General features: G+C 41.1%; 1 protein-coding gene across 1 annotated transcript in view; it reads right to left on the bottom strand.

Moving 5' to 3' along the window:
* The window catches only part of MLIP (muscular LMNA interacting protein), a 99,993-nt gene extending 90,083 nt beyond the window's left edge, over positions 1-9,910 (bottom strand). Inside the window, exon 1 of the mRNA XM_062488544.1 lies at positions 9,848-9,910. Within this exon, the coding sequence (XP_062344528.1) occupies positions 9,848-9,910 (63 nt within the window). The remainder of the gene's footprint in view (positions 1-9,847) is intronic.
* Positions 9,911-19,143: the final 9,233 nt, after the last annotated feature.

The raw sequence follows: 19,143 nt of genomic DNA, 5'->3' as shown, positions 1-19,143 counted from the left end.
GTCACCACAAGTCATTGGCAAGATTGGAGGCTCACAGCTCTGACAGAATTCTAAGCCTTAGAAACTGGGAAAGAACTGAAAGTCATTGCAGGAATCATTTATCATTATAATCCTTCAGCACATACACTTTCTTTCTCAGAAAAAGACACTGTAAACTAGAATATATTGTTATTAAGAATAAAATTAAATTAAAAAAAAGAAAATCTTTCTTGTCAGATATAGCTACTTCTCTCCCCCCCCTCCCCCAAAAAAAAAAAAAAAAAAAAAACCCACAACACTGACATTTTCTTTGGAATTTTTTTTAATATGTATCAGTGTCAATTCACCTAAAAGATTGCAAATAATATTGCTGTAAGGAAAACTGCCATATTTTTAACTGAGATCTGTTCCATCACATTAGTGAAAACATGATATATTAAAGAAAAGCAGAGAGAAAGACAAATCATATCCTTTCGTTGCTGGAATTTCAAGTACAAATACTTTGCATTTTGATTTTGTTGTCTCAGACTGAAAGAGTTGAGTTTTGGCTCAGGAACTTTGCTAAGAATTACTCTGTCTGATTATCACTTAATTGATGTTTTGGGTTTGATCTGGATATATTTTAAAGTGCTTTTCTAAAGAAGAATATTAAACCATTTCATTCTTGCTTGAGGCTGAAAAATCTAATGATCTTTTTCAAACATTCTTGTTATATAAAATCATCACCAACAGTTGTATTTTAAGAAGCAGTAAAATGGTAATAAATGTACTATCAGTAACATTTTCTGAGATGTATGGAGTTTCTATGAAAACAACTTCAACTCTATTCAACAGGGGAAAAATTTTGATGGCTCTTCCCTGAATCTCCAATTTTAAATGTTTAAAACAAATCCTGCTGGTTCATTTCACATAATTTAAAAACATAACATTTTAAAAAAACACTATAATTTTTCCATGTAGGGTTTCCAAATGTTCTTCAAGATCAAGAAACATGATAGAGCAGAGAGAATGGCAATGATTCACTTTCTGTCTCATAGGGAAAAATGTGAAATTGCTTTGGGGATTTCAGTCAGTTCTGGGGTATGAATACATGCATTTGTGTACAGTACAAGATATGAAAAGCTTCAACCAGTTATTTTCTACTTTCCAGAAATCTGAACAAATTAAAAGTAGTTAAGCAAAATTAATTTTTCACCTACGTTCAGGAAATCTGTTTTTGCTCATTTTCCTCAAGAACTGATCTTTGTTACTAGGAAGGTATTAATATGGTACAATTTCTGTCAGAAAGTATTTTGCAATATGTACTACAAGTCACCATCAGTCCTTTCAAAAAAGGTAGCAGTTAACTTTCAACAACGAAGCATTAAGTGCAGAAAGGTTTCCTGCCTGACCTTCATGCTCAATGATGAGCTGAAGCTCTGCTCCCTTGATACAGAGAACTCAGGGGTTAGGGTAGTGCTTCCCTCTAAAGGAGAAGCAACAGGAAGGAAAGGTTTTGTTGGTCCTAGAAACTAAGAACCACCAGGCATTGCTCCATTTTCCATCCTGTTAGGAAATGACAGGTACTCACCAGTGCCTCATCATTTGTCTGCAGCACAAACTCATTCCACACATAGTTTCTTCAGCCTGCCTTTGCAAACATCAGTGCAGCAGACTATATACTTAAAAGTGGAATAGAAGCTATCCTAGTCCTACTTCTCCTCATCCAGTGGAATCTTCTTCTCAAGGAGAGATGAAAATAGGCAACTATCACTTAAAGGAGGCTTGCGACCTCACTTGATGTAACTGGAGACAGGCCATGCTGAGGTAGGGCAGCACTTTTCTGGGACAAACTTCCTTGTTCTGGTTTCTGGAGACAAGCAAACATAGCCCAGCACAAGAGCAGGAATGAGGTCTGGAAGCAGGAATGAGCTGCCAACAAAAGGCCAACCCAGTAGAGGGGGATCAAAACCACCAAAGATCCCCAATGCCCTCCAACCTGTTTCCAGAAGGATCTAGAAGAATTAACTGCATTTGGCAACTAATTTGCACAGGGAGTGAGACATCTCCAGAACAGGCAAAAATTATCAATAAAAATATACCCCCACAAAACCCAGGCACACATGTCATCCAGGACCCTGGACACTCCCTCCGGAGGACTGATGCTGGAGCCAGGACTGGTGATCTTTCTTTCCTTCTTTGTCCCTCTCTTTGATCTCTTCTTCTTTCACCCTACTCCTTATTCAAAATCCACCGCAGTGTGTTTATGCCATAAGGGACTAACACTCCAGTTTCCATGCCATGTGTATAATTTACTAATAAGTTTGCAAGTTTTTGTAGACCCTCTGACTCTTGTCATTCGTTTTCAACCACAGGCATCTGTAAAATTTGGGTGCTCTCTTCCCCTTAAGGGTGGGACACCACATACATGTTGTCCTCCAAGCCCAGCTTCATTAACATCTGCCTTCTTCATCCCTTTCATTAACCACTTCTCTCCTTTTTTTTCTGTGCATTGTCACGTAGTTTGTCCTGCTTTCAGCTGGGATACAGTTCTAAGTAACACACTGATGTTTCCATTTTTCCTAACTAGTGTTTACTCTAAATCAAGGACTTTTCAGTTTCCCTTGCTGAGCAGGTACACAAGAAGCTGGGAGTGAGCATGGTCAGGAGAGCTGACCTGGACCACCCAAAGCTATGAGCCATACAGGGGAACACCATGCTCAGTATATGAACTGGGAGGAGCTGGTCAGGAGGAGCTGATTGCTGTTCAGGTACAGTCTGGGCATTGGTCAGCAGGTGATGGGCAGTTGTATTGTGCATCACATGTCTTTGTTAGCTTTTATTCCTCTCTTTTTCTCATTATTGTCATTATAATTACTATTATTGTTTCATTTTGTTCCAATTAATAAACTGTTCTTATCTCAGCCCAGAAGTTTTTGGGGTTTTTTTATCCTCTTCCACTGTGTGGGGTGGGGAAGGGGAAGGAGGGGTGCAACTGTGTGGTACTTAATTGCTGTCTGGGGTTAAACCACAAAAATCTCTGTTTTCAGGAATTCATAAAAAAAGGCAAAAGATTTAATGCTGCCACTCTATTATTGATATTATTATATTGTAATTATTTATATTATTTCAGAATTCAAAGATCAGTGAATTGAAAACATTAGGCTTAAAATGTTGGAATGAGGATGCCTTAATGATGAGCACAGTCTCATTTTGTATCCATACTAAATGTGTTAAAGGAGATTTGCAGATGGGAAAAGCTATTAGCATGTTTCATGCCAAATGCTGTAGTGTAGCTTCAAAATTAAATTAATGTTTGGAAGGGACCTCCAAAAATCATCTACTCCAGCATATGGATTCAAGTTCAGACTACTGCCAAAGCAAGACCATGTTTTCATTTGGTTAAACCCTGAAAATTTCCCAGAGTGGATAGTCCACAAATTCCCTGGTTGTTCCAGTGCTGCCCTAATACCTCTAATAAAGAAGCTTTTCCTAGAATTCATTCTGAATTTCAGTGTTAACAGCAGCAGTGGACAGTGAATCGCTTCACGAGTATCGTCCGTAACTCACACATTCCTGAGGAATATCTTTGGAAAAAAAATAGGGTTTTTTTCTAAGTAAGAGTCTCCATTGCCAGACTAATTTTTGGAAATGATCTCTCACTCATTATGACTCTCAAGTTATACCCTGGGCATCACTCATTTGGAAGTATCAAACCAATAGCATACTACAGAAAAATCTTTCCATTTAACTGATTTCTAGAGATTTTCATGCCTAGAACTGTTTCCCAGAACTGCTTTAATTAATCAGCATGGGCTGTCTCTCCATCCTAACATTCTTTTTCTTGATGCCTCATCCAAAATTCAATCACTTGAATTTTTCAGCAGCAATTGATCTGTTACAACTGTTACAGGGATTATTTATCTTTCCTCCCCCCAAAACATTAAAACAGGCAATTGCTACTTGTTCATGGAAAGCCTTTTTTACCACAGCATTCAAGACCATAGAGGAATCTGCTGCACTCCTCTTCTGAACCCCTGTGTGATATTGTATGGTATTGTTTCACATAACCTCCAACCAAAAATGCACTGATGACACTTCAAGATAGCTCTTTTCCCACTGATACAACCAAAGTCTACCTCAAATGTTCCAGGAGTGTCTCTAAGACTGGCATTAGCCTAAAGAAAAGGCAGCTCTTGCCTCATTGCATTTTTATGTTCAGTGACAGGATTAGAAAGAAGTGCAGGCCAAGATTCAGTGCTTCCCACTTTCTTTTGTCCTGTTTAATGTCCCATCAACAGTACTAAAAATATGCTGCTATGTGCAGCCTCCAAGTTTATTCCCTCCTCCTCCTTCTGGGTGATTGCTGAAGTAATCCATGCCTCCACACAGCTAGTCAGGAATACAACTCCAGGTACACAAAAGGAAATGCTGGTCTGGCTGGAACTCTACCTTGGTCACTTTCCTACACCTGTACAGCAAGATGCAATTGCCACCATGTTAGGATTTTATTGCTGTAGCAACTACAAAATGTCAGTTCTGATCTACAAAGCTCTGGGTTATTTGAAAATGGCTCTTCTGGAGCTAGCCTTTTTGCCAAAGCTGCTGTGATTTGGGACAAAGTACAAAATTACTTAAGTGTGTCAACTCACTCACCTGAACTCAGCTACATGACAAAACGTCCCAGAGGAGGTCACACACATCCTCTACAGCAAGAACTACAACCTTCCTCTTAGAGAAACAGGAATCATTTAAATATCACATATAAAACCTTTTCCAACTCTATACTTTTGTGTTTCTTTAATTTCATATGTCATGAGATGAGCACGATACTCAAACTTCAGTACTGAATTATCAAATTGAGGAAAGGATTCAGGCAGGCAATGTATTTTTAGGACTTTCTTTCATGGGTAGGGGTGTTCTTACAGGAGACAGAAGTAGAAAAGTCAAAGTGCAAAATAAACCAGTGAAGAAAGTGGACTTAAACAAAAATTCACTTTACCCTTCACCTTTACTCTCTCACCTGGATGTAAATTGGCAGTCCAGCAGCCACCAGCCTGTTCTTTGCCAGGGGAGAGAACAGGCAGAGAGGAGGAGGCAGGAGAGAGGTTTGTGTTGGCTTTCTGTGCACTGGTTTCCTCATGGCATGCAACCTGCTGAGGCACCTGCATGTTCTGTGCTCTGGGCCGTACCACTGTGCTTCTCCCTTTGGAATCCCTGCCATCCTCACATGCAATGACCATCACCTCCTCTCTCCCAGAAAGATATGACCTTAGCAGTGCTGTTCCGTGATCCTATACCACCATCCCGGCTGGATGTGTACAAGGGTGGGCACCCTGAGCTCTGCACAAACACATGATACACAAGGAACTCAAAGACCTGCCCCTGTCAGAGGCTCCAAGGTTCTTCCCTGGAGCAACAACCACCTCCCCCCACCTCGACCTTTGCAGGCTCGCTGTCTCCTCAGCAGGAGTAGCTCAGGTGCTGGTGGGCACACAGGCTGGGCTCATCCCTACGAGCAGACACAGCCATTCTGCTGGCACTCAGCCACGCAGATTTCTGCTGTGCCAAAGATGATCCCGTTGTCCAGGTGTTCAACTCCCTGTATCTGCACAAAGGAACGCTCTTCCCTCGGCTCCTCTTCCTTGGAAGGAGGCCTTGGCACACCTCTCTGGTCACAGCAGGACCTGCCTGGTGCATACCCAGAGGGAGCATGTCAGAGCACTGGCCGTGGGGTCCTGCTCCCCTCAAAGAGGCGACAGCCGCAGCCCAGAAGGAGTGCTGCCATCTCTGACACCAGCCCTCACGGCACAAGAGCCAGGGTGACCTGGCACAAGACTTTCCATGGAGGCATGGCTGTACCCAGAGCTTCCTGCCCACTCCCACCAGCCTCCACCCAGCTGTCTTATCTTTACTTTTCAAACAACCCTCCCATCTCATACTCACGTCTCACCTGGTTTACACATTGCTAAATCAACAAAACCTGCAAGCAGCACCTGCCATCCCCTCATTAGTCACTATCCTCCATTCTGTCTGGGCTCCCTTAGGGGGCAAACTTCAGGAAACAGGCTGCCTTCTTCAAGGAATCTCTATTTCCCACACTTCCCATGGAGAAGGCCTGATTTTGACAGGACTCCTGATGTTGCTACCAAAGACTAACCACTGTTTCACTTGGGTGGGCTTGATCCAAAATGCCTTGCTCTTTATAAGCTGTATACACATACTGTTTGTGAAAAGCAAATGCTAATTCTCTGAATGAAGTCCTGCAACCCTGTCAATCAAAACCTAACCTTAGTGCATTTCAAGGACGGCATGGCATCCTTTCTGATTCATATTTCCATTTGGTTGATTTATTTTCTCTATAGAACTGTTCTTTATTGCTACTCTATGTAAGAAGAAAGTAAGGAAAAACCCTTGTAATGCAAACTTAAGTACAAAGAGTAAATGTGCCCTGTTAAACATACTAGTGTAAACATTATTTTAAATGCAATAGTTCATAATATGCAATAGTGCTGTTTTTCATTAAGAGAAATCAGATCAAATAGGAGAAACACAAGTGTGAAATATAATTAAAATAAATTGAAATAAGGCAATATGCATTATGGGATGAGGACTTCAGAATGAAAAGAGATTATTTTGAGGTGAGCCATCATTTCAGTAGGAAAACTTCAGAATCACTGTGACCTTCTGAGCTATCAAAGCTATGAAAAGGAAAAGTATGTCCATCTACTTCATCCAATTTATTTCATAGTGAGTCATTCTATTTTCCCTTCACAAAATGGGCCCTTCATTATCTTCCATTCCCAAAGTCAGCTCCACACAAAGTCTCTTCAGGATTCTGGCTGCCAAGGAGTCTTCCTCCTGGAAGCTAGGACAAGAATTCTTTAACAATAAATTTCATAAATATTACATGAAGTAGCCTGAAGTGGTAGAGAATTTTATATTATTTATCTCATCTACAGTAAGGAGTGAATGTACACGTACAATACCACTTCATAAAACTGTTTGTGAGGTTGTCTTCTATGTTTGATTCTGAGCATGAACTGGTCTCTATTTAACATGCTACAATCAGAGTATTTTCAGGATGACACAGATTTTCTTCTTTTGAAAATAGCTATAAATATTTCTAACAAGGCACACAAATCCAAGATTGGTCTTAGACACACAAATACGTATAGGTCATAGAACTACAACATTACAGAAATAACAAATGTGGTGGGGCAGCTCACATGGCTATAGTGCTGCAAAGGACACAGGCTCTTTAGAAAGGCAGGGAAAAGAAGACACTATCTGTGAAGCAGCAGCTAAAATGTGAATAACATTTGTACAGGTTAAATAACAGGGCTGGGTGAGTACTTGTGGGTCAGGATCAGAGGAGAGGTCAGTGAGGGTGGGCTATAGACAGCACAGAAGGGCTGAGAAAGTGGAGAGTGCTCCTCACAACAATTTCTTTAAACAACTAAAGGAAGTATCTGGACTGCACACCCTGTTTGGGCTTTTACTCATGAGACTTAACTTTTTGTGACACCTCCAGAGGATAAAATGGCACAGCACAAGCAATCCAGACAATTTCTGCAGGGCGTCAAGGACTGCTTCTTGATGCGGGCACAGGACAGGCCAAGCAGTGTCATACACAGCTGGAGCTGTTATTCATAAACAAGGAAGAAGTGGCTGTGGATGTTGTACTCAGTGGCAGGCTTGGCTGTAGTGACTGTGAAATAGTGAGGCCTAAGACCCTGTGGGGAACTGAGGAAGACAAGTACCAAAACACACACCCTAGGCTTTAGGAAAACTGAGTTCAGCCTATCCAGGAGCTGGTAAGTGGGATACTGTAGAAGGCAGCTTGGAAACACAGTGAACTTGGGAAAGCCACCGTGTCCTTGAAAACAACCTCTTACAAGACTGTTCATGATTCAGGAATATAAGCAGACTTATCAGGACACTCATGTGGCAAAACAAGAGAGTTTGCAACTGAGATGAAGTACAAAAAGGCAGCACAGGAGGTGGAAGGAGAATATGAAATAGTGCATGTGTTTGGTCTACTGAAGTTAAATATGTGAACAGACATCAACAACAGCATGTACAAATAGTATCTGTACCACAGATTTACACTGCTCCCATGCAGTCAGTTGACCTGACCTGCATGTAACAAAGGGTAAAGGGCAGAATCAATAAAAATCAAGGAGATACAAAACTAGGGAAAAAATGTGGGGGCAAAGGGAAATCAATCTAGCAAACATCAAGAAAGGCATTAAGACTAAACAGGCAGAGACAGTTTGAGGTGGGGTGCAGAGGAGGCTGGGGCTCAGCTGGAAGGGGACAGGGAAGGGGCTGGGAGGACCATAACAGAGTCGAGGCATTCCTCCACTGTCAACAGAGTGCTACCAAACCCCCTGACCAAGGAATCTCTGTCCCTTCACTGAGCATCCACGGGAATGTGACCTGCCACTGCTAAGGGACACTCACAGCAAAACGTGTTGGGAGGATTTAGTTTTGAAACTACAGAACAGTGTGTGACCTGACATGGGCGTTAGCATGGCTCCCAGCATGGGGTCCCTCCTTCCTCCAGTTTGCTACTCTTAAAATTAGTAAATGATGCACGCACAAAAGGTCATCAGCAGATCATTAGTGTTCCAAATGAAGCACTCTGCATTTTGGAAAAGCCTTACTTAAGGTTGGCTGCTCAATTCTTTGTGCATGAGAATATGGTCTGCAATTAGATAACCATACTGGCTGATTACCTGCTATGTATTTTCTCTATGCATGAGCTAGAACAAAATTTCAAAGGGTTCCTTTGAAACCTTCCCTGAAGATCAAGTGAATTTTATACTTTCTTAATTCTGAAAAGTTTTCCTCATATTTTATATATCAACCAAAAAGTGAATATGAGGTCACAGTCTAAAGAATTAATTTGTTCATTAATGAGGAAATGAACCATTAAAACAATAAATAATATTCCCATTAGAACTTAATGCTGAAGCTTTAGCAATGCTCTTTCAGGTATTACTCTTTAGACAAATACTGCTTTTTTTAAATAAAAAGTACTGTAAAACCATGTAATTACTATCAGTTTCAGTGCTTTCCTTATTTCCTACCCAATGCTTCTTGCCTTGGTGAAGTTGTATTGAAAACTTTACTAACACAACAAGCTTGCTGAAACTAACTTATCTGAGGCTGGTAGAGGCCAAAATTGTGATTAAACAGGAGTAAAAGTTGGCCCACTAGGAAACCAAACGAATCCAACACCACCATTTAAGTGCTAAAAAAATTCAGTGCTAATTTGTTTCTTAGTAAGAGTGATGACCGCTTTTCTTCACAGCTTCACAGCAAAGTCAAGAATAAACTGCCCTTTTTGTGATATCAAGAAAAAAATCTCATTAATGCAAGGCAAATTATAAATTGCATTGCAAGCTTCAGCTAATTAGGAATAAGTTGTGTTTTGACGGTTCTCACTTTCTCTTAATAATTTGTTTTGGTCACACCTCTTTTCAGTAAGTTTCAGACTCATTCCAGACACAAACAATTTCTTCTGCCATTTCCTGATCTAAAGTTATGGAACATAATGTGGAAAAACATAGTCCCTTGAGAAAAATACAAGAAAACCACTGATATTAGCTATCAGTTTGGGTTATGACAAACAAAGCAAAGTTTAACCAGATTTCAGTTTTGGCATTTCACATGCACACAAAATGCATTCACAAATTTCCATAACTACCACAGAAATGTACTGTCATAATCATTTTAATATACACAAATGAAGTTTTAATCTTCAAGATCAGTGGTTAAGGAAGATGGGAAATACTCTATAAAGTACAATGGGTATTTATTTTTCCTGCTTACAATTACATTTAAAAATTTTAAAATATCAACATTTCTCAACATATCTTACCATTTGCTTTTCCTCTAAAGCTTCTCTTCCTGAGGCTTTGCTTTCATGTTTTTCTAACTCCATTTCCCAGGGGAATAAAAACCACCTAATATCCTGAGCAGAAGTGATTCAACCTGACTACATGTTAGATATCCTTGTACTTTTGGAGTCAGGAGAGAAAAGTATCAGGAGCTCTGTGGTGATTTCTGGTCAGCATGTGTTTCCATTTATAGCCATCGAAAATCCACAAATAGAAGCGTGGAGAGAAGGCAGACAGCTGCCTCTGATAACAATAAACATTGGTTTGGTATCACAGCAAATTGTTCAGGGTGGATTTTTGTTACCAGCCCCATTCACTCTCTCCTTGTTCCCCTCTATCCCAAAAGCTCATACTGAAAAAGTCCATGAAAATTAATAGCCATGTCTCAGTAGGACCAACTCTTAGTAGCACCAACCAGAGTTCACAGAATTATTAAGCAAACAAAAATAACAAATATAATTCACTGGCACCACATGTGCCAGTCAAGACAAAAGCATACAGAAAAACACTTTAAAAAAGTGTTTTGCCATAACTATTGGTCTTTCCCTGTTGAGTGTTTGGGACTATACGGGAGCTATTCCCATACTTCTTCAAGCAGAGACTACTTTCCTATCCTAATATCAGAATGACATCTTGCACCTTTGAAATGCAGGAAGAATTGCTAAATTTCCAGCAGGTACTGTGAAGAAATGTCCAGTGAACAACTGACATGAAGCTGAGGGTGGCTGTGTAGTTTGTGAGCAGACTGTTGAAGAACAGCCTGGCTCTGGTTCACAGTGATAAAGTCAGGAGGCCAATATTAGAAACTGCAGGGCTGGAGGAACCTCTCGGCGGCTCTGCTGAGGATGCCAAGGTTTACAACACACCCTTCTGCTGCCACATCCACTGGGCTCATGTCGTCTACGGTGTGATCCACACACAGGGCTGGCTCTGCAAGTACCAGCAAGGGAAGGGGAAGCATGAAGACACAGAGTAGCACAGAAAATGTCCGCTACTGTTAAACAAGAACGTGCTCTCTGCTAATCTATGGTTCATTAGACATGCTGTAAATCTGGCTGTTCAAGCATCTCACTTCATCCCTAGTAAACACACATCCTTTCCACCTCTTCCTGTCAACACATTGGTAACAGAGGACTCTCATAAAATAGATAAATAAGCAGATAGGATAAATGAATAAATAAATATTGAACCCTTTTTCATCCAGCATTTTTCAACAGCACTAACTGGGCACACTCCTTTCTTCAAGTTTCTTGACAGATGCTATACCCACATGATCTTTAAGGCTTTGGATAGGAAGAAAACGTAGCCAGTCATTCCCAACAGTCTATATACCTTATACATGAAAAGCTGCTAAACTGTTCCTGCTCTGGAACACTCTTCAGGAAAAATGAAAAGTTACTTCAGTGACAATTGTTTTTCTTTAGCCTTTCTCTTACCTGTGTTTTTAGAAGTGTAAGACAGCCATCAAAGAGTAAATCTGGCAAGGCCAATGCAAAGAACTAGTCAAATCTGCAAGGGCTGCTGTAGCAGAGGTCATAAATATGAGCTTGATGTCATTAAGTAAAAATACACCCCACTGTGTCTCCTGGAAATGCTGGGACAAAAGGAGCAAAAGTGACATAATACCCAGAGGAAAGCTCCAGTTCTCCACTCTTCAGTGGGAAGGCAAACAATAATAAGTTCATATCACCATAATCTTTTTTGTGAGGCTCAAGCATCTTTGTGGCAAGGGACTTCATAATGGCTTTGCACCACTTAAAGACCTCAAAGGAGGTCTTCAGTGGGCTCCAAACAGCAGCTATGCTGCTGCTTACATTACTGACCATTCCTGCCCTGTAGGTGAAGAACCTGAAACCCTTCCAGTCCCCTTAATCTGTCCATTTGCAATGGTTCTAAATGACAGACAAGGACAGGAGCACTCCAGGTGGGCACAGTCAGCTGTGTGGCTCAGTGCCATCCCAGCCCTGTCCCTCTGGTAGCTGGGAGCCCCTGGATGTCAGCAGGCTTCCAAACAGCAGCTCCCAGGGGAGTCACTTCCTCCTTGGGCTGGGGAACAGATATCCATGCCAGGAAAAGAGCAGGCTCTGAGTGGTGCAGGAAACCAGTAATGCAGGACTCCAGATGTACACAAGCAAACAATGGCAGATATTTATCTGGCGTTTATGCTGCCTGTAACTTAGCACTCATCCTAACTACCCTAAAACTTAATCTTCAACCACGTTTATAGTCTTTATTCGCAGGGTCTGATACTGTTTCCATGTGTCAGGTCACCCTCCGATATGAAAAAATAATCACTATAGAAAGACACAAGGAATTTATTATGGAGTGAACTGTACTCAATAATTTAACATAAGATAGTGATGACAGTGTTTCACGAGTGGGTTTACCATTAACATTCTTGTAACAGCATCTAACATCATTCACTTGAGAATCTCCACTTCTCATGAATGGAAATTTCTATTCTGAATGCATCATGCTGTTCACCGTGCAACTGCAAGGCAGTTGGAGCAAGCTGCATTGAAGATGGGAACATGAAAAAAAGGCTACAAATACAAGAGAGTATGATACCAAACTTCATGCCATCACACTAAAATCAAGGAGCCTGGGAAACACTGGATGCAGAGCTCTTCTGCAGCGAATGCTATTATATAAGGACCCTGGAGATAGCTTAGAAAACCTGACATCACCTTATTATCTACCACAATTTGCTTAGCATGGCATTTCATCACCAAACTTGAGGAAAGACCATGATCCTAACCATCTGAGAATTTGATTTCATATAATCATGAGAGTACATTTCTTATTCCTACAGAGAAATAATGGTTATTCTACTCCAAAACCTTTGTGAGATACTGTTAGTAACTGTATATTTCCTATTTTACTTTGCAAGGGGAAACATAGCAAACAAGTGCTAAGTAAAAAGCATGTTCTAGACATTGCCTAAATTACTGTGCTATTTCCAATTGCTTCTTTTTATTACAGTTACTCATCTCTTGACACCTGTTTCTCTTCTCAGAGCAGAAGAGAAACAAGAGGCCAAGAGAAGCTGATGGAGGAGAGGGCAGTGGGCTTTCTTGTAAGATTTAAGTGCTGAATATCCCAAATAACAGTATTGTATAAATAAGGCATTTAAGCAGATGTGTTTTCTGTGCTCATTTGATCTGTTGCTCCTGGAGAAGGAAGCGAGTATCACGATGGTTGGGTGTTACTCTCAGCTGTGTTTTCACTCTTGTGGCTCCTGCAATTCTTTAAACTTGCACATTTTCATTTTCAGCCTGGCTCAGAGGTAGCCCAGGGCTGCCAGCCAGTGGCTGCACCACACGTCACACATTTGCACTACTGCTCTCCTAAGCCTGTAGCTTTTATTTGCTCAGCATTAGACACATCATAACAATTCAACAGAAGTGTTAATTCCCCCCTGATGTGGTCAGTGAGACTATGCTCAGTTGAAAACCATCTACTTAAGTCACATTTACCAGTTAAAAAACCCTAAGACTATTACAGAAATTACTCTCACAGTGATTTTTAAATCTCTAATGTGGAGAGCATTACTGTCTCACACTTCAATCAAAAAGTTGAAAGGAATAACAAGCACAAAACTCGGTAGACTGCCTCACTACTTGGAACTGCCAGTCCAGCAGATGGCACAAGCTGAGCTTTCCAGGTTATTTCTGGTGCTCACCCTTCTCTCAGCCCCATCGTGCCCTGCCAACAAGCATTCCCTGTGTTAACCCAGGTCACAGGCACCCAAGGTCACACGCACACGCCTGGAAACGACAGGACTCCAGCAGCATTTCCAGCTGCTATTCCACGGCAGGTTCCCTGCAGAAACGAAGAGCGTGGCAGAGCTGCAGAGACAGCGTATGAAGCAGGCTTACCTTCCAGGCAGCCAGGAGCCAAGGGCGGGAAGCTGATCCTTAGGAGAGATGGGTGCACATTCCTGCGGCAGCACCCGACAGCTGCTGCTGTCACTCCCTGGTCCACCCCGCTGGCTCTGCAAATATTCAGAGCAGGAGATAAGGGGCGTGCAAGAAGGAAAATAGCACAGACACCACCAGTCTCTGCTCTGCACACAGGGAAGCAGAGTCCTGCCTGCCATGTACAGGGAGCAGGAGGCTCCTTGACAAATATTCTCCAAAGGGAGAAGTTTGTTTATTTGAGGACGAAAACAAAGAAGGTTATTTCAACATTACAATAGAGTCCAAGAGCTCAAAGCCTTTTCTGACATGGCAGTCCATGGAAGCTGTATGTGTGTTCTTCTCTTTGCAATTCTTTTAAGTCAGTTGTTTGAAAGTGGACTATCCTTGTGCTGGCAAGGTCTTACATCTACTGTCCTCCAGGAGTACAGACAGGAATGGAAAACCAGACTTCTTTTCTGTCAGATATCCATCGCTTCAGCTGTATACATGATGTCCCTGAATATTACTGCTATATCCCAGCAAACCAAATTATCCTGGGCTGTAAAATATACATCAATAGATTAGTTACACAAAAAAAATAAATCTTCCCTCCCATATTGATTGCCATGCCTTCCTCCACAAAGATGGATGCAACAATGATGAGATGGGGCTAATGAAATACATTAATAAAGTATTATGTACCTTCACAGCTATATTTTAAATGATGTGGCAGCTGAAAATGAGAAGCCCATTCTCCACAGAAAACAAGTGACTGCTCCATAGCCAGGCAGTAGCTTTTTCTAGTCACTCCCAGGTCAGCAGGAAATGAGGGCACAGGATATGAGCTGTCCTTAACAGACCAACTCCCACTGAGCCTCTCCACCTTCTGTCTCTGCCCTTTCTTATCAAACATCAAACCTCAAGAGAGATATTACTTAGTGCTGATAAGGACACCAGCATCTGACCTTTACCTCTGTCCCTCTTTTATAGAGCAAAAGCAAAACATAATCCTGCCACTGGCTTTTTTTTTTTTTCTTAATCGAAGCTTGAATAAGCATAGGCTTTGATACATTGTGTAAAGCTGCATGTCCATAGAGAGCGTCACTACTGTAAGTTTATACTCCCAGCAAAATTCTCAACACTGCAGTACGAAATCTGCCTTGAAAATCAGTGAAAAAGGACAGATAAAAATCTCAGTGCTTAAAAGTTGCCTGAATGAAAACAGCATTTGGTTAAAAGCTTATAATTTTGATAGCAAATGTATTGATTTCCAAGATCTAATGAAGAATCTAAAACAAACACTTGTGCAAGGGAAGTAAAAAGGAAGAAAATACCAAGTTCTCAACAGAACTCTTATTTTACTAGCTTTCAACCACAACTTGTTCTGCAATCTAGGGCTGATTTATAACAACTTGAGGGTTTGTTGGTTTTGGTTTTTTTTCTTTTTTTGCAGTCTAGTAAGACACAAAGTAGTAGTGAACAGTTCATTGCTAGCTAGAGTGTCAAAGCATTTGTGGGTTCTGGCACTGATAGTTTTACAACATGCATGGATCAAACATTAAGTTCTGGTGTAAGAACCCTGTATATTTTGCAGGAAGAAAAGAGATGGGAAACAAATACTTTAAATATAATTTCATTTATCAATATAATTTAAGCCTATGCTTCCGCACATTATATAGACTCTAATATTACAGTCGTAGCAGATAATTAGATAATGTCTATTTTGCAAGTGAATAAAGTTTGCTTAATATTTCTATTGCTATCATCAAATAAAATGCAGATGTACAAGATAAAAAACAAAGTGGATGCCATTGACTTGATATCATAGTCTTAGTGTGAATCCATCTTTTCAAAATAAAATATCCCTTTTGTTAGTAGGAGATATCATTTTCTTTGTGACAGCCATACCCTCCTGGGAACTTCCTAATTCTGTAAAAGCCAGCTACCAGCTTTCATTGAAGTTATAGATGAAGGATCACCTGAGAAATATTTCTCAAGAATGTGAATAAAAGATAAGGATTTACCAGGTCACTGGGTTGTGCTATATTACATTTACAGGAAAAATAAACTGTATAACATTATAAAAACCATCAATGCATATTTAATGTTCATAAAAAGAAAGTCATGGCATTCAAGTCCAGCAGGGCCAGACACTCCACCTCTGAATTATGGTAGCACCATGGAATTCCAAATAAAGAACAAATATTCCCAAATGGTTCTTCTTAAACAGCTTAAGATGCATTAGAAACCTGAATAGCAGTAAACTGAAAACTGTTGTACAGGACAATTTGCTCTTAAATGCTTACCTCACACACACAATGTGCATGTGAAATACAGGCATACTGCAGTAAGGCAAATTAAAAGTGTTCTTGCTTTTATGCAAGTCAGGGAAAAAATAAGTTTCAGACATTTCCTCATGCATAAGAAACTGCTTCTTGCTTCTCTCTCAGGTACACGGTTGCATAAGGTGCCTCCTGCATTTGGATCTAATAAAATACAACTTACAGATCCTGCTCAAATCTGATATACATTCACATTAGTGATATAATTGGAGAAACTTTTCTTTATTACAATAGAATGAGATACAGAACTCCAACACAGATAACATTTCTCAGCGGGTAAAAAAAAAAAAAGGCAGTATTTAAAGACAGATTTTTTTTTTAATTCTCATAAAAAATGACATTAAAAGGGACAAATCAAAGGAACCTGGGGGAGGATAGAAGGATGAGCTGTACAGACAAAACTTGGACACAAGATTTTAAAAAATCCCACCCAACTATACAATTGTTTTCAGTGTGTTTCCAAATGGGTAAAGTACCTTCTGAATAAAAATCACCTGCTTTTTTCTCCATTACATTTAGGTGCTGCAGGGTACCTTTACAAGTGGCTACTGAAACATGTGGTGACATTCACATAACTTGACCCAGTGCATTTCATTTCAGATTCACAAGTTCTTGCCATAGAAAAGTTCAAGGCAAAGAAATACAAACAGGTTTCTCCTCACAAATCCATCCTCCATGTAATGGTTTTCACTATGAATAAGGCATAGCGGTTCAAGTACTACATTAAATATAATCAAACAATGGGAAAGAAAACCACCCATGAGCTCCTGCCAGAAAAGTACTTTATCAGGGAGGATAAAAAGCACTGCTCAGACAGTCTGAATAGGCATGGCCTTCTGCGCTGTCAGGCTCCTCGGGCTCAAAGTCATCGGGGTCTGGGGGCAACTGGTCAGCATCTTCATCAGAAGTGGAAGGGCGTGTGAGGATTATCCGAGGTATCTTCAGCAAGATGTGAAAGATTTCAGAGAAAAGAATCAGATCAAAGTAGGGAAGTGTTTAATGGGAATATTTCAAAGCGACAGGGGAAACAGGGGATGAGAAAAAAATACATGAGAGGCATAACACCATAGAGAATTGTAGAATTGTTTAGGTTGGAAAAGACCTTTAACATCATCAAGTCCAACTACTAACCCAGCACTGCCAAGTGCACCAATAAACCATGTCCGTAAGTGCCACAACTACATGTCTTTTAAGTACGTCCAAGGATGGTGACTCAGCCACTTCCCTGGGCAATTTATTTCAATGCTTGAACACTCTTTCTATAAAGACTTTTTACTAATATCCAATATAAACCTACCCTTGACACAACTTCAGACCATTTCTTCTTGTCCTATCACTTGCTACATGGCAGGAGAGACCAACCCCCACCTTTTTACAGCCTCCTTTCATGTGATTGTAGAGAACAGCAAGGTCTCCCCTGAGCCTCCTTCTCTCCAGGCTGAACACCCCCAGCTCCCTCAGCTGCTCCTCACAGGATCTGTGCTCCAGACCCTTCCCCAGCTCCATTGCCCTTCCCTGGACTCTCTCCAGCCCCTCAGTGTTTTTCTCACAGTGAGGGGCCAGAACTGGACCCAGCACTCGAGGTGTGGCCTCAGCAGTGCTGAGTACAGGGGGACAATCCCTGCCCTGCTCCTGCTGGCCACACTATTGCTGATCCAGGCCAGGATGCCACTGGCCTTCTTGGCCACCTGGGCACACACTGGTCATGTTCACATGCTGTTGACCAGCACTCCCAACTCCTTTCCCAGAAAGCAGCTTTCCAGACGCTCTGTCCCCAGCCTGCAGCTCTACCTGGGGTTGTTGTGACCCAAGGGCAGGACCTGACACTTGGCCTCACTGAACCATCCACAGCTGGCCTTGGACCATCAATCCAGCCAGTCCAAATCCCTCTGCAGAGCCTTCCTACCCTCCAGCAGATCAACACTCCCACCCAGCCTGGTGTCACCACTAAACCTATTGAGGGTGCACTCAGTCCCCTCATCCAGATCATTGACAAAGATATTAAAGAGGACTGGCTCCAGTACTGAGTCCTGGGAAACACCACCAGTGACCACCCACCAGCTGAATGCAGCAGCATTCACCACCATCCTCTGGGCCTGGCCATCCAGTCAGTTTTTCACCCAGCAACAGTGTCCCTGTCCAAACCATGAGCAGCCAGGCTCTCTAGGAGAACGCTCTGGGAAATTAATTCAAAGACTTTACTAAATTCTGATTAGACAACATCTAAGTGGGTCACTTTGTTATGGAAGATTAGGTCAAGGTGAAGTTTACTGGATTCTCTGGATACTGGATCCTTCTAGTGAACTGGGACCTTCCCAGTTAGCCAGGACTGCCAACAGATGATGAAAGGGGCTCGGTGAGCACTTCAGCAGCTCTCTCAGCACCCTTGGCTGGATTCCACCTGCCCCCATGGACTTGTGTATGTCTAAGGTGTGCAGCAGGTGTAATATTTCCCCTTGGATTATCGGGGCTTCATTCTACTCCCTATCCTTGTGTTACAGCTTAGGGAACTAGCACCCAGAGAACTGGTCTTGCTATTAAAGACTGAGGCAAAGAAGGCTTTAAGTACCTCAGACTTATCCTTTGTCTCTATGTTTCTTAACACATCCAGTAAAGGATGATTCCCCTTGGCCCTCCCTTCATATATGCTAAAAAGCCATTGATAAAGCAAAATTAGGAGAAATTGCCCTTTTCTCTCATTAGCTAATCTTTTAAAAAACTTTCTATAGGTGAAAAGAAGAATCAAATATTTTTTAAAAATAAAGACAAGGAAATGTGAAAAATTAATTTAACTTCATTATTCATTCAATTCATCTCCCTGAAAGCAATAAAGGATTAATTAGGAACCATAAATCATATCGATTACTGATCTTAGAAAAATTGCATATTTGGGCTTCTTTACTGACAAAATATACTTAAGGGAAACATTAAAATATCAATGTTTAAATTTGTCAGTGAAATATGCATACATGGATTTGATTCATATTTTTGACAATAACTTTGTGTTCTTTGAGAATTATACTGCAATGTTTTAAA

Source organism: Cinclus cinclus, chromosome 3 (assembly GCF_963662255.1).
Source record: "Cinclus cinclus chromosome 3, bCinCin1.1, whole genome shotgun sequence".
NCBI classification, from domain to species: Eukaryota; Metazoa; Chordata; class Aves; order Passeriformes; family Cinclidae; genus Cinclus; species Cinclus cinclus.
This window is presented reverse-complemented; position numbering and strand designations above follow the sequence as displayed.